This window comes from Guillardia theta (assembly GCF_000315625.1).
Source record: "Guillardia theta CCMP2712 unplaced genomic scaffold GUITHscaffold_10, whole genome shotgun sequence".
Lineage (NCBI taxonomy): Eukaryota > Cryptophyceae > Pyrenomonadales > Geminigeraceae > Guillardia > Guillardia theta.
Window position 1 is genome coordinate 1 of NW_005434664.1, and position 14,034 is coordinate 14,034.

The 14,034-nt window shown below is 47.9% G+C and overlaps 6 protein-coding genes across 6 annotated transcripts; 3 read left to right on the forward strand and 3 right to left on the reverse strand.

The window, feature by feature from the left end:
- Window positions 1–1,238: 1,238 nt before the first annotated feature.
- Window positions 1,239–2,705, reverse strand: GUITHDRAFT_150779 (hypothetical protein). The gene is made up of 2 exons (XM_005838613.1): window positions 1,357–2,705; window positions 1,239–1,310 (listed from the first exon to the last, which is right to left on the reverse strand). Exon 1 carries the CDS (start codon window positions 2,628–2,630, stop codon window positions 1,788–1,790), a length of 843 nt encoding a protein of 280 aa, XP_005838670.1. The 5' UTR covers window positions 2,631–2,705; the 3' UTR covers window positions 1,239–1,310; window positions 1,357–1,787.
- A 1,644-nt stretch (window positions 2,706–4,349) lies between these two features.
- On the forward strand, window positions 4,350–5,562 carry GUITHDRAFT_134065 (hypothetical protein; the record flags this gene model as incomplete). The annotated part of the gene is made up of 6 exons (XM_005838614.1): window positions 4,350–4,431; window positions 4,578–4,646; window positions 4,691–4,871; window positions 5,050–5,151; window positions 5,351–5,404; window positions 5,490–5,562. 6 exons carry the CDS (start codon window positions 4,350–4,352, stop codon window positions 5,560–5,562), a joined length of 561 nt encoding a protein of 186 aa, XP_005838671.1.
- An 865-nt stretch (window positions 5,563–6,427) lies between these two features.
- GUITHDRAFT_102299 (hypothetical protein) lies at window positions 6,428–6,796 on the reverse strand (the record flags this gene model as incomplete). Its single annotated transcript, XM_005838615.1, has 3 exons — window positions 6,428–6,479; window positions 6,527–6,639; window positions 6,704–6,796. 3 exons carry the CDS (start codon window positions 6,794–6,796, stop codon window positions 6,428–6,430), a joined length of 258 nt encoding a protein of 85 aa, XP_005838672.1.
- A 507-nt stretch (window positions 6,797–7,303) lies between these two features.
- Window positions 7,304–8,291, forward strand: GUITHDRAFT_102300 (hypothetical protein; the record flags this gene model as incomplete). Its single annotated transcript, XM_005838616.1, has 2 exons — window positions 7,304–7,627; window positions 7,671–8,291. 2 exons carry the CDS (start codon window positions 7,304–7,306, stop codon window positions 8,289–8,291), a joined length of 945 nt encoding a protein of 314 aa, XP_005838673.1.
- Window positions 8,292–9,347: 1,056 nt separating this feature from the next.
- Window positions 9,348–10,269, forward strand: GUITHDRAFT_102301 (hypothetical protein; the record flags this gene model as incomplete). The annotated part of the gene is made up of 7 exons (XM_005838617.1): window positions 9,348–9,404; window positions 9,456–9,626; window positions 9,669–9,711; window positions 9,757–9,917; window positions 9,971–10,095; window positions 10,138–10,198; window positions 10,240–10,269. 7 exons carry the CDS (start codon window positions 9,348–9,350, stop codon window positions 10,267–10,269), a joined length of 648 nt encoding a protein of 215 aa, XP_005838674.1.
- Window positions 10,270–10,351: 82 nt separating this feature from the next.
- Window positions 10,352–13,531, reverse strand: GUITHDRAFT_157138 (hypothetical protein; the record flags this gene model as incomplete). Its single annotated transcript, XM_005838618.1, has 24 exons — window positions 10,352–10,417; window positions 10,462–10,497; window positions 10,547–10,647; window positions 10,708–10,807; window positions 10,872–10,913; window positions 10,960–11,040; window positions 11,095–11,214; window positions 11,259–11,336; window positions 11,383–11,437; window positions 11,481–11,588; window positions 11,637–11,692; window positions 11,743–11,835; window positions 11,865–11,976; window positions 12,034–12,065; window positions 12,113–12,151; window positions 12,213–12,264; window positions 12,310–12,365; window positions 12,432–12,503; window positions 12,557–12,604; window positions 12,651–12,749; window positions 12,795–12,857; window positions 12,899–12,953; window positions 13,012–13,166; window positions 13,214–13,531. 24 exons carry the CDS (start codon window positions 13,529–13,531, stop codon window positions 10,352–10,354), a joined length of 2,037 nt encoding a protein of 678 aa, XP_005838675.1.
- Between the last annotated feature and the right edge of the window lie 503 nt (window positions 13,532–14,034).

Here is a 14,034-nt window from a genome sequence, read left to right on the forward strand (position 1 = left end):
GTGTTGCCGCCGTTGCACAGCCCCTCCATCTCCTTCCTCGTGAAGCGACCAGATGCCGCCGTCGACTTGATGATGATCTTGATCTCCTTGCCGTCCTTGCCGCCTGCCTTCTTCTGCAGTCTTGATGCCTTCTTCAACTTATTTCTGGACACAAAGCGATCGGCTGTCAACTCGACTGCGAGCGCCTCTCTGATCTTCGGGTCCTCGCTGAACAGAGTCAGGTGTACTCCCTCCATCGCTTCGCTCTCTCGGAAAGCTCGAAATGCTGTATCATTCGCCTCTGGGCAGCTCGAGGAGACGATCCACTCCACCTCCCTCTGTCTCCAGATGACGTTGGCCCCTACAGCGACGAAGCCTTTCTGACCTAAGCCTTTGTGGACTTGCTGGCCTGGCGCCCCAGCGACCAGCATGCCTGCCAGCGGCTGGAGTTGGACCGCTGCAAGGGACTGGCGCAGCAGCTGATAGCGATAGACGGCAGCTATCTCAGCCGTTGTCATGCCGCCCAAGGTTAGCAGGTGAGTCAGCTCTGCCAAGCTGCCCCCTTTGCCCCAGGGTCCTCTCTTGGCTCGAATCTTGAAAGATCGATCGTGCACGATGCTCACATGTACAGCTGTGAACTTGCGACCATCGATCGCGAAGTCCTCTCTTCCCTGCCAGAGCTTCTCCGCTTGTGCATTGCGGAGGAAGGAAACAGTCACCGGGATCTCCTCAGCACTCGCTATCTCGGGTCTATACGGAGCCTTCCACATGATTGCTTTACTCTCTTGCACTGAGTCTACGATCAGTCCGATCTCTTCAAATTTCTTCTTCAGCTTTTCTTCATGGTTGACATACACCGAGGAGATGCCCAGGAGAGTCATGGAGATGAAGGAAGTCACCTCGTTGCCTGCTGAGGCGGTGTATGTCTCGACCTTCTCCTTCTTGGCTTCTTCAATCTGCTGCATAAACCACTCTCTGGATGCGTCACTCCATCCAGTCATCGCTTCTTGCAGAAGCTCACGTCGTGCCTGCTGACATGTCGAGCGGATGGCTTCTGCGATAGCGTCGGGGGTGCATCCCTCCACAGCCTTGCAAGCCTGGGCTGTCCTGCTGTTCGGATAACGCTTCGCGAAGCTCTTCACCCTCTCGACGAGATCAGCTTCGAGGACAGAGGCATCCACAAGTCCGCTCTGCGTGTATTGGCATGATCTCCGATACAGCAGGTTGCGAACATTTTCATCATACTGAAGAACCATACTTAGAAAGCTATTTGAAGTATACAAACCTCTCGCTTGCAGCTTCCTTGGCGCCCTGGCGGCTTCCCCTACACCTGGCAAGGGGCCATGCTCCTAAACCCTAAACCCTAAACCCTAAACCCTAAACCCTAAACCCTATTATTATTATTATGTGAGTTTATTAGAATGCTAGAATGTTGCTCGGCCTCGTTGTGGGCTTGTGCAATTGGATCCTAGTCTAAAGAGGCGCGCGAGCACTGGGAGTACACGGCCTACAATGCGAACCCTGCTTCTGAGGCGTCTTTCTACTTTCTACTTCTGCTGTCTTCTCTTGGCTTCCTCAGCCTCAGTCAGGAGAGTTGCCTCTCCTCACCTTGGCCTTCGGTCGCCACCTACTCTACCTCCATTCAGCTTCCTCAGCCTCAGTCAGGAGAGTTGCCTCTCCTCACCTTGGCCTTCGGTCGCCACCTACTCGTCCTCCATTCAGCTTCCTCAGCCTCAGTCAGGAGAGTTGCCTCTCCTCACCTTGGCCTTCGGTCGCCTCCTTCCTTCTCTCCTTACCTTGGGCTCAGCTCAAGCTCGGTACGGGCTCGCCCCGTCTTCTTCCTCGGCGCCCTCGCCTTGCTCTTCCTCCATGTCTTCCTCTTCTTCGTCATCTTCCCTCATCTCCACTCGCAGTCGGTCCTTCTTGTCCACCTTCAGCGAGCAGGCCAGCACATGCATCTCTGCGAATTTACTCAGTGCTATGAACAGGAAGCTAAGAGATCGACGCTCTATGTCGTCGCTCTCCGCCTCCTGCTCAAGCTCAGCAGCTGCCGTTGCCCGTGGCGAGAACGCGCTGCCCCTCCTTGCCTTCTTGCTCTCTCCTTGCACGCGAGTCCAGCGCTTGCTCTGCAGCCACTTCCCCAGCTTCTCCTTGAGAACGTTGCGCCCAACTCCCTGCTCCTCTGGCATCTTCGCCCACTCTCCCAGCGCCATGAACTCCAGGCTCCCCGGAGAGTAGAAGGTGTCGTGGAGGTTGCCGACGGCCTTGTCCAGGACCAGCTTGATCGGCTCGCTCGTCCCTGCCTCGTTCAAAGAAGCTGCATCTTCGATGACTGCTGACAGCTCGCTGACGAGCTGCATGTCCTCTTGGCTTGACGGAGATGCTGCCTCCATTGTGATCCTCTCCAGGTCTGTAAACTCCAGCCACTCTCCCTCGCTCTCCTCCTGTCGCTGCGCTGCGTCGCTGGTGCCCCGCTGACCAGCCGCCTCAGAGTCAGGCTCCTTGTCGAAGCCGACTGCTTCGAGCTTGGTTGCTGCGCCTTCGAGATAGAAGGGCAGCTCCTTCATCATGCGTCGAGCATCCTCCGTGGAGCCGAGGAGGATGCATAGCTTGGACCCGTTCCAGGACTTGGTGTTCAAATCCTCCTCCATGTCGATGCCTTCAACGTTGATCTCGAGCCTGTTAGCGATCTCCAACAAGACTCTCTTGACTCTTGCGATGGACGTGTTGCCGCCGTTGCACAGCCCCTCCATCTCCTTCCTCGTGAAGCGACCAGTTGCCGCCGTCGACTTGATGATGATCTTGATCTCCTTGCCGTCCTTGCCGCCTGCCTTCTTCTGCATCCTTGATGCCTTCTTCAACTTATTTCTGGACACAAAGCGATCGGCTGTCAACTCGACTGCGAGCGCCTCTCTGATCTTCGGGTCCTCGCTGAACAGAGTCAGGTGTACTCCCTCCATCGCTTCGCTCTCTCGGAAAGCTCGAAATGCTGTATCATTCGCCTCTGGGCAGCTCGAGGAGACGATCCACTCCACCTCCCTCTGTCTCCAGATGACGTTGGCCCCTACAGCGATGAAGCCTTTCTGACCTAAGCCTTTGTGGACTTGCTGGCCTGGCGCCCCAGCGACCAGCATGCCTGCCAGCGGCTGGAGTTGGACCGCTGCAAGGGACTGGCGCAGCAGCTGATAGCGATAGACGGCAGCTATCTCAGCCGTTGTCATGCCGCCCAAGGTTAGCAGGTGAGTCAGCTCTGCCAAGCTGCCCCCTTTGCCCCAGGGTCCTCTCTTGGCTCGAATCTTGAAAGATCTATCGTGCACGATGCTCACATGTACAGCTGTGAACTTGCGACCATCGATCGCGAAGTCCTCTCTTCCCTGCCAGAGCTTCTCCGCTTGTGCATTGCGGAGGAAGGAAACAGTCACCGGGATCTCCTCAGCACTCGCTATCTCGGGTCTATACGGAGCCTTCCACATGATTGCTTTACTCTCTTGCACTGAGTCTACGATCAGTCCGATCTCTTCAAATTTCTTCTTCAGCTTTTCTTCATGGTTGACATACACCGAGGAGATGCCCAGGAGAGTCATGGAGATGAAGGAAGTCACCTCGTTGCCTGCTGAGGCGGTGTATGTCTCGACCTTCTCCTTCTTGGCTTCCTCAATCTGCTGCATAAACCACTCTCTGGATGCGTCACTCCATCCAGTCATCGCTTCTTGCAGAAGCTCACGTCGTGCCTGCTGACATGTCGAGCGGATGGCTTCTGCGATAGCGTCGGGGGTGCATCCCTCCACAGCCTTGCAAGCCTGGGCTGTCCTGCTGTTCGGATAACGCTTCGCGAAGCTCTTCACCCTCTCGACGAGATCAGCTTCGAGGACAGAGGCATCCACAAGTCCGCTCTGCGTGTATTGGCATGATCTCCGATACAGCAGGTTGCGAACATTTTCATCATACTGAAGAACCATACTTAGAAAGCTATTTGAAGTATACAAACCTCTCGCTTGCAGCTTCCTTGGCGCCCTGGCGGCTTCCCCTACACCTGGCAAGGGGCCATGCTCCTAAACCCTAAACCCTAAACCCTAAACCCTAAACCCTAAACCCTAAACCCTAAACCCTAAACCCTAAGACGGCAGCTTCCTTCGGTCCCCTTGCGCTCTCCCTATGCGCCGCAGAGCAGCATGCTTCTACTAACGGAACGGCGCCTGCCTGAAATAACGGCGCTTGTACTAACGGGCCAGTGCCTGTACGAACGGGCCGGTAAACTTGAAACCCTAAACCCTACCCTAAACCCTAAACGGTTATATTCTTTGAGAAAGTAACGATCAGTGTTAAAGATGCGCCTGCTGTTGTCTTTGCCTGCCGGGTCGGGGTGCATTATGGCAAGCGGGAACAAGCAGGCTAACAAGGAGGAGCGGCTGTTTAGCTTCGCTGCTTGTGGTTGGCTAAAGATATACTTATGTAAGTTAAGAGGATGGGTGAGGTGGCAGACTTTTGGGTGAAGGAGGGCTAGCACGCCAACACTAACTGTGTTTGCTGACAAGGATTGCATCGTGCAAAGCAATCACGAATTTTCTTGCTTACGAAGTGATAAGATTCCTCAACAGTTGGTGTCGCAAAAGCTCTCCAAGAGACTGGAATGGCTAATAATGCAAAATTCGTTGGTTCATCGGCAGGTTTGAGTTCAACTGTGCTTTGCTAAGTTCTGAACTCATTTCAGGTTCCTTGGTGGGTTTAGCACTTGCGTTAGATTTGGACTTCGAAGAAATCAAGGAATTCCAGCTTAACTGCGTAAAACGGACGCATGGCAGTATCAGAGGAGCGCTGAGGCTCAAGGCATACTTGGACGAGATCATGGACCAGATGCTCCCTGAAGGAGCTTGCGATCAGATTAACGACAGGTCATCTCCTGATATTCTATTGAGTGATTTACCCCAACGCTCTTGACCTATCAGGCTTGAAATTTCAATTTCCACATTGCCATATTGCCGGAACAAGCGGCTTAATCACTTCAGGGACAATGAATTTTTGCGGCAAAGCGTGCATGCAAGTTGCTGGTTGCTTCTTGTTGCGTTGCAGTTTCCAGAATGTTTCTAAGTGCACCACTAGTATGGCTCCCCTCTGTGGAATGCCTTTTGTGCATGATGGAGATTTAGTTTATGATGGAGCAGTTAGTGACTGGTACTTACTCCTCGTTTACACAGTTCCTAACGACATCGGATTGTCAGGTTTCACAATGGATTATTCACTGCACCAAAGGGTCATCAAAGTTCGAAAAAGAAAGAGATCAGCGTGACACCCTTTTGGTTTTCTCGAGCTGACATAAAACCCTCACAGGTCATTGCTTCCTTCCAGAGTCAAACCTGACTTTTTTTTGCAGTATATTCCACTATGGTGGGCGTTGTATCCTCCACGAGTCGAAGATTTTGAATGGGTTAGTCTTCTTTGAATGTACATTTATTTCCCTCCTTTGCTGCATTTTGGCTGCTGTAAATGTCTATGTTAGATTCGAAACGCAGGTGTATCATTTGGGATGTCATGATGGAAAAGTATGGAGCATGCAACAACAAGAGAGTTTGGATGGACAAATAACAAGCGACATATTGCTGCATAAATTTGCTGCAACAGATGGAAAACCAAAAGGTGCATTTACACGATCATTTGGTTATCGATCAATTTTGAGGCTAGTTCCCTCGTCTGCATTTGATATGGTACGGTTTGCAGTTTGTTTCATTTGCAGCTGACTACAACCGCAAGTTGTTGTGGTTGATAATCCTCATTGTTGTGAAACCGTGCGCAATTTGGATCATGTATATGGAGCTGTTCTTAAGATGTCTCTTGCATCCAGACGAGAACAAGAGAAAGCGGTGAAATAATCTGCTTGGCTCCATGAACAAAATCTGATTCGCTTTCACAAACACAGATCTAGAGTTTGCGCATCAAGGCTGCGATTGCCGTTCGATGTTCTCACCTGCCAGAGGTACATTTCGACGCTTCTACGAACTCTCATTTACATATCCGTAGCAGGTTTAGGAAGCAAGTACTGGCATCTTGTTTCAAAATCAGTTTTCACCCTACTTTCAGGAAAGCGATGGTCAAAACAAAGTTGTGGTAGCTAAGAAAGAGCTGTTTGAGCAGGTAAGCATTCTGGTTCTCTAGATTTAGGAGATCGCTCTCTAAAACTATTTTCAGTCATTCGTATTCAGAGTTTGTATCCACTTCCTGGAAGATAAAGATCAAAGCAACGCTTTCTTCAAGTGAGAAATGTTGGCGCGGATGTGATTGTGAACGAATTTGTAGAATACATGAAGTAGGGAATTGGAAATGAAAAACGGACGCCATGTTTTACTACCAGAAGGGTATGATGAAAACTTTACAGGGCAGGAAATAGCATCTTCCAGTCATCCGCTAAAAACAGTAATACCAAAGCAAATTTGCAAGTTCTACAAGGGGATCTTCACTGAAGGAATGGTCCATGAGTAAGAGCAGTAATGCACTTGATGCGGTTGCTACGTGAGGAGTTACCAAGCAAATCTCAATTTTGATTTCAACTGACCTGATGTAGTCAAACTGCTCAGTGCAATAATCAATACGCTTGAGATTCTTGTAGATGTTCGGCCATGTCATGAACGATGCACCAGTAGGAGGGACATATGTTGGTGGAGGTTTCTGTACAAGGTTCAGGTCAGATAAAACCGAGGTCATGGATTGACAGGAAAACATCGGAACGTACCGGCACACCATTCATCAGGGATGATGACGAATGATAGCGCTCAGCAGCAGCGCTGTCATCGCTCAATTTCTGTTGCATCAAAAGCTCAAACATCTGCAGAAGGGAGAGTCAAATCGAGTGTAAGATCATCAGTAGCAATCAACAATGTGCAAGTTCTCCATGAGAACTACAAGTGCCATCAAATGAACTTGCGGTAAGATTCACGCAAGCCGACAGAAACTCATTATAATTGACAATCAACTGTATTCCGTGCGACTGTTGGTGATCATGGTCTTCCCCTCTTGTCCCTTTCCTCATCACTTCTTTGTGCAGTACTTCTTTCTCGAATCGTGAAACCATTCTACCGCTCCACTCCTCCGCCGTGATGTCTTTCGCACCCGAAATAGATTCACCAGACGTCAAAAAAAGAATTGATTACGATAGTACACTTTTATTTTGACTAAAATCTCTCAGGGAGTCTCCGGACTCGCTCTATTTGTGTTTCAAAAAAACACTTGACCTCTTTTGATAGATGAAATTCTTTAGCGAGAGTCGTAGACGAAGAGAGGTGTCGATGGCACGATAACAGAGTGACTGTGGAGGTTGATCGAAGAAGAGGGGATGGACATTCGATCACGTCAAAGTTTTTGGGTTAGAGTTGTTTGTACAGCCATCCTTTTTGTTGTAGCAGTTTGCTTCGTTATTTGCAATAATGCAGAAAAGCGTAGCACGATATCAAACCTTATCTCAACAGTGTACACCAATGGTGAACTGGTAAGAGACAATGATCTGGACGCGACATTCATCTCAAAAATTCGAGGGGAAGTTTTGAGCATAGCTCCGTACAAGGAAGGGGCCATAAACTTCTCAGCAGACCCCTGCGACAATTTTTACGAATTTGCATGTGGACAATGGATCGAAAACACTTCTATCCCGAAAGAAAAGGTAATCATGGAACTATCAGAATTCGCTCTGACACACTCACCAGGCTTCAATCTCCATGATCTGGGACGCAGCAGAGGATGAGATTGTGCGAGAGATGAACGACCTGATGACGTCTGATGGTCATGATGGTGACGATGCCCAGAGACGCCTAAGAGCTTATTACAAGGCTTGTATGAATGTCTCCTTGCTCGATTCTCTAGGCGTGGATCCGTTGCGATTTCTCTTGAACCTGGCAGATAGCATTCAGAGTGTACAAGACGTGCGAGAAGTTATATCTATCCTTCAAGCTTGGAACTTCGACACCTTGATTTCATTGAGTGTCGAACCAGATTCGGCAAACCATTCGAGATACGCTTTACTAATCCGCTCTAGTGGCCTCAGTCTACCTGACTTCTCTTGGTATGAAGTGATTCCAGGTTCGCCTTTACAGACGCCAAACAATTCACAACCAGACGCCGCATGGAAATTGCAAGTGATTCAAACACTGGCTAACGACATCAAGAGGATGAACATGCTTGCGGGCTACAGCGAAAACGAAGCTGAACAAGCCGTCAAAGATACCTTCGAGATTGAGTTGCAATTAGCCAGCATCCTTTCGAAGGAACCGTTTGGTAACATTTTCCTGATAATTCTACACAATCGTTCACTTGACTCCACTGGGTGATAAACAGACAAGTATTTGAAAGAAAATCCTGGCGGACTCCCCAATATTGATGTGATGGAATTGCTCAAGATATGTCCAAATTTGCCATGGAAAACAATATTTGATCTGGTACAAATATTGAGATGTGACGATCACAATTTTGACGCATTGTCATGTAGATTGAATCTCAGTGCCTGAAGTCCCATTTCTCTTGTCTCAATATTGATACGCTGCAATCAGCAGGGAAAATTATCAACATCAATACACCATTCTACATTGCTCAAATTTCAGAAATGATTCAGCAAACCGATCCGAAGCTGTGGACTACTTACTTTAGGACGCACTTGCTTCGTCACTGGGCGCCTGTCCTGAGCAGGTAGTGGATATAGTCCCTTGTTTCGATGCTTGATTGGCTCCGATTCTAGCGCCTTTTTTGAGCAGCATGTCAAGACCGCACGCGCCATCACAGGAGTCAAAACTGCACCACCTCGTTGGTAACGTTTTAGTTCACAACTCTCATTCGGATTAACATCATCCCTGTTAACTACAGGGAGAAGTGCACAAAAGCTACAATGAATGCTCTGCCTGCTGAAACAAATTACGTTTTCAATCAGCATTATGTCAGTCAGGTAAAACAATCGAAGTTTCCACGCTAAAATTCACAATGCACAATTACTTAGGGAACCTTGAGAAATGCATCCGTATTGTTGAAGAATGTCAAGCAAGTTGTATTGCGTCGTGCATGAATCCAAACATTGATAATTTTCGCAGGCATTTATGCAAAATCTCAAAACGGTCGATTGGTTGGACGAAAAGACAAGTTCAGCTGCTATCCGAAAGGCAGAGCATATAGGATATCACGTTGGTGGACCAAAATGGTTATTTCACACCAACTTCAGTGTGCTTGAAGACACGTACTTCAACAATTCTTTACATTCGGCACGAGACATGTTGTTGCGAAGCGTAAGAACACCCTTGTTTCTCTTGGAACATTCCATTCTAGTACAGTAAGTCATTTGAGTGTAGCTATTTCGTCTCTGGCAACCTGTTGACAAAGAAGAGTGGAAGTTGCTATGTATGGCTGACACTCTTGGAATGCGTTCTGAATCTATTGCAGCAACATCCGTCAATGCGGTCTACGTGAAATTTTCTAATTCAATTTTTGTTCCCGCTGGTGTCCTACAGCCTCCGTTCTTCGACAATGCATACAGCCTTGCTGTTGTTTATGGAGGACTGGGTTCAGTCATTGGACATGAAATTACTCATGGATTTGATGTAAATGGCGCAAAATATGACGAGGACGCGAATAGAAAGAATTGGTGGACAGATGTTGTGAAGCAACTCTTTGACAACAAGGTGTAATGCAAGGGCCATACTCTCTCTAACGCGAATGAACAGACTGAATGTCTTCGAAAATTGTACGCAAACTTTGAAATTGCAGGTCTGGTAATATTCAGACGTGGGTTGATAAGTTGATATTCGACAGGGTCGAAGGTGGATGGTCAACTCACGCTCGGTGAGAATATGGCGGATCACGGAGGCCTCAAAGTGTCGCTCGATGCATTTCTTGAGTCAGTTAAAGAAGCTCCCCCATGCTCATGCGATGTGGAGTCTCTGATTCGCGTCTTCTTCATCTCCTACGCTCAGGTAAGAGGGGCAGATGCTCAAGAGCAGCTGATAGAGAAGCTAATGCTGCTCAGCTCTGGTGCACCAAATCGCATCCTGGCCAGGCGAAGGTGAACGCCATAACGGACAAGCACGCACCTCTTCCCTTTAGAGCCAACGGAGCTGTTTCTCAGAACAGCAAGTTTGCAGAAGTGTTCAGGTGAGACTTAGCTAGAACGATTTGGCTAAACAATCTGAGCAGGTGCAAGCAAGGAGCAGCCATGAATCCGATACACAAGTGCAGCGTGTGGCGCGACTCCCAGGTCTCGCAGACAACCTCTTCGCTGTGCTGACTTCCTCTCAGACAGAGGTGCTGGCTCAAGATGGTATGTAGATTGTTAAATATTTCTGTAAATCATTTTCAAAGCCCCCCCTTACTGGCAAGAAATAGTCCAGGTTGGCCGAGATCTCAACATTCAACTTTTGCCTGCTGTCTTGTACAGCAATGGCACGAGCTCAGCGAGCCAACCAACGTCGATCACCTTCCATCCATATTAGTCATTCTTCTATCTCTGTATGTTTTCACCGTGCAGTGTCGCATGTACAGCTTGGACGTGAGGACCTGTCGAAATGGTGAAATTCTGCTCTTCATCTTCTTTGCATCATTCTACAAGTTCATCAAACACCACGCTCCTTGCCCGCCTCCCAAAAAGAACCGACGAAGGATGGAGATAGACCTCCTGGGCTGTCACTTCCATCCTGTAAGACTTTCCTGCTGATAGCATGAGGCAATGGAGATTCAAGCACGTGAGGCAATGGAGATTCGCCTGACCGTCTGGTGCGATGGTTGCCGTGTTGCTGTAAAATGCAGTGCAGAGGCATCGCGCCACTGCCGTTAACTCTTGCTCACAAGAGACGAGAGGAATCTTCCCCTGAAGTTTGTCTCAATCCATTTAGACGAGGCATTGGAAAGGGAAGCCATGGAAGCAAACCTACCTGCTTGCAGTATCCTTGCAGTTGATTTCGGATGTCTTCAACCTTGCTACATGTCAGAGAATAGCGAGCCAATGAGTCAACGTCAAGCCTTCTTCATGTTCCGCGAGTTGATGAAATACTGATGACACCATTCTCTGTCCTTCTTTGACTTCAGCCAGCCATCGTAAACCTGAAAAATCCAACAGATGTAAACTATAAACTGACATGCATCAGACTTTGCTACCTTGAGGTAAGTCATGTGATCACCATCTGCAGACGATATGAGGTGCCGTGCTCTTGCAGCCTCTTCTCGCTTCCCTGCTGGGTTGAAAAATATTGAATCTACTGATAACATTGCCACAATCTGTGGGCTCTGTGAGAACATTCAAGTCCTCTTCAAATCCTTACAGTGAGAATCTCCTCTGAACAAGAGAATTTGCTTGAAGAAAGTAGCAATTTTGCGTAAGGTGGTTCCAATGGCAGCATCTGCAAATATGTATAAGGATGAAGTTTGCATTGTAACGGACCCTACCGCCATTTTACGTCCCAGGTCTGTCAACGTTTTGTTCTTGTCCAGAGCTTGCAGTCTGTCAGGATTTCGGTACCAACATGGAAATGAGACCTCCCAGCAGGAAAAGTTGCTCGAGTGCTTTGGTCAATAGGAGTATCGGTGGTGTATCCATAAATTCGAACTCCATGAGGTTGTCAATCCCCATGACAAACAGCTGGAGAACCATGCTGGAGAGTGCGGATTGTCATCCACCAACGAATTGAAGGTCAACCAACCTTGATAGCCTGCACCTCTTGATCTCGGGAACAGCAGCTGCACTCAGTTCCTCAAACTTGTATAAATATAAGAGATTGTCGGCAGCCCAAGACTGTTTGAACTGACCTGTGCTTCCGTGTACAGTCGATAGGCTTTGCCACTGGAGACTCGTCCTGCTCGTCCAGCTCGCTGCTTTGCTTGTGCCTTGGAGATAGGGATCTGGATGGAAGCTTTCAACGGACCATCACACAGGCGTTTTGTAATTCCTCGTGCAATGACTCCATATCATGTTTGGGATCATAAATTCTTGCTTTCACCAGGCCGTTGTCTACGACATACTTGATGCTGTCGATAGTGATACTGCAATGGTTGTTGAATCAATCTTCTGATACTTGATACTTGATGAAATTGAATCACCTGCTCTCAGCGATGTTGGTTGCCAGAATAATCTGTCATGCATTGAGCCTGGAAGATATTCGTAAAGGAGGGGAAACACCTTCCGGGTTCCTTCAGGTGCAGGGGCAAACGCATGCATCTGTTCACCGAAGCTGGCGATTAGCAACGTGCTCTTGAGCTGCTGGATGGTTCAAACTCACCTGCTCTGAAGGTGGCAACGCAGCATAAAGCGGGCAGGGCATCAATTTGTCACTGAACATGACCGTCAATACAAGAAGTTTCAACCCTGCGGAGAACCATGAAGGCGGCAAGGCCCTCGATCTCTCTTGCAACACTTTTGCAGCATCCTCTATCTACGACACGGAAGTGTTTAGGTGTAACCTATACCGGTAGCGGTTCAACATGTGCTTGAATATTACCTGGTCTTGACCACACAGGAAGCAAAGAACGTCTCCCCTTGGCTCTTCGAGATGTATTTGCAAGCAGGTCACCTTTTCATTCCATACTTACTGTCGTAACCGAAACAGAAAAAGCAAGTACACACCACAGCAGCATCAAGAAAGTCTGGTTGAGGTTCCGGGGTGTATAGAACCTGCGGATAAGAAGTCATTGATTGTGGCTATCAGAGGTCTTCGAACCTCGACAGGATACATCCTTCCTGGTACTTTGACAATCTTACAGTCAAGAAAAAAGCGAGAGTAGGCTTCTGCTTCCAGAGTTGCTGACATTATCACCACCTTGAGAAGCATTAACCAACCCGTTACGTATCAGACTGCAATTACTTTTAATGGAAATGAAGATTCTTGGCGTGACTTTTGCAAACGTTTGACAAGAGCGAGGAGAAGCTACAGGAATTCAGATCCAATGAGTCTCAATGCAGATGTACCTCAGTGTTAAGGCTTCTTTCATGTGCTTCATCAAGAACTATGGTAGAATATCGCCTAACTCATCTTTCTATTCAGTGTTTCACTTGATTTTCAAGTGCATGTCATGGCAAACCGTAGCTCGCCGTCCAGCATAAGTTCCCTAAGCAACATACCGTCCGTCATGAACTTTATTTTCGTGGAATGAGACGTGCTGTCCTCAAATCGTACTGTGTAGCCAACTTCTTCTCCTACTCTGCAACCAAACTCATCGGCAACTCGTCTTGCTACCTGTTCGACAATCATGCAAAATCAAAATCAAGTTCTAACAAAAATACAGATGTAGCCGCGACTCTCCTTGGCTGGGTGACCGCAATCATTCCATGTTTTGCGTAACCAGCATCAAAAAGAAATTGAGGAACTTGCGTTGTCTTGCCACTGCCAGTCTCCCCGACCAATATGAGTGTAGCATGTCGGCGGCATTCGAAGAGAATTTCGCTTCTTGCTTTGTACACCGGCAGCTCCTTCCTTTTCTCGAGGATAGACTCTTTGTGCTCTCCATTCATGGAATTCTTTCCTTGACATCTCTTTTTCGTCCCGTGACTCTGATGATTTTTCCTCCTTTTTTCTCCAACCTCCGGATCAACGTCGCTCATGACCTCAAGTTGGATGCAGTCTTTGATTTGTATGCTTATCTACCTATTTCATATGATTCAATGAAACCAGACATCATTTCTTCGACATTTCGTGTCAGAATTTCAATCTCGCATCGCACATTCCCTTCGCGTGCTCTCGTCTTCTTGCTCACGCGTTCTTTACTGCAAGCTCCTTCCACATTGCGACTATCCGAAGCAGCCCGCCTCAAGATTTGTTGCAAGCAAGAATTTGAAATTTTGGTGATTAACATTGTGAATTTTCCTATCTTGTTTTAAAGAATTCCCCAACAGATCTGTGAATAATCAAATCGAATTTTCTCTGTGGGTTCCCAGGCTTCACAAGTTTTCACTAAGTACCAACGATTCAGTTACTCACAAGCTAACATTTCAAATTTATTGATTAATATCAAATATATTCTATGATTAGCAATTCCAAACACCGCAGTACGGTATTTCCACCTCTCCTGGGGTTGTACGCGTCATGCAGGAGGCGCTCGCTAGTG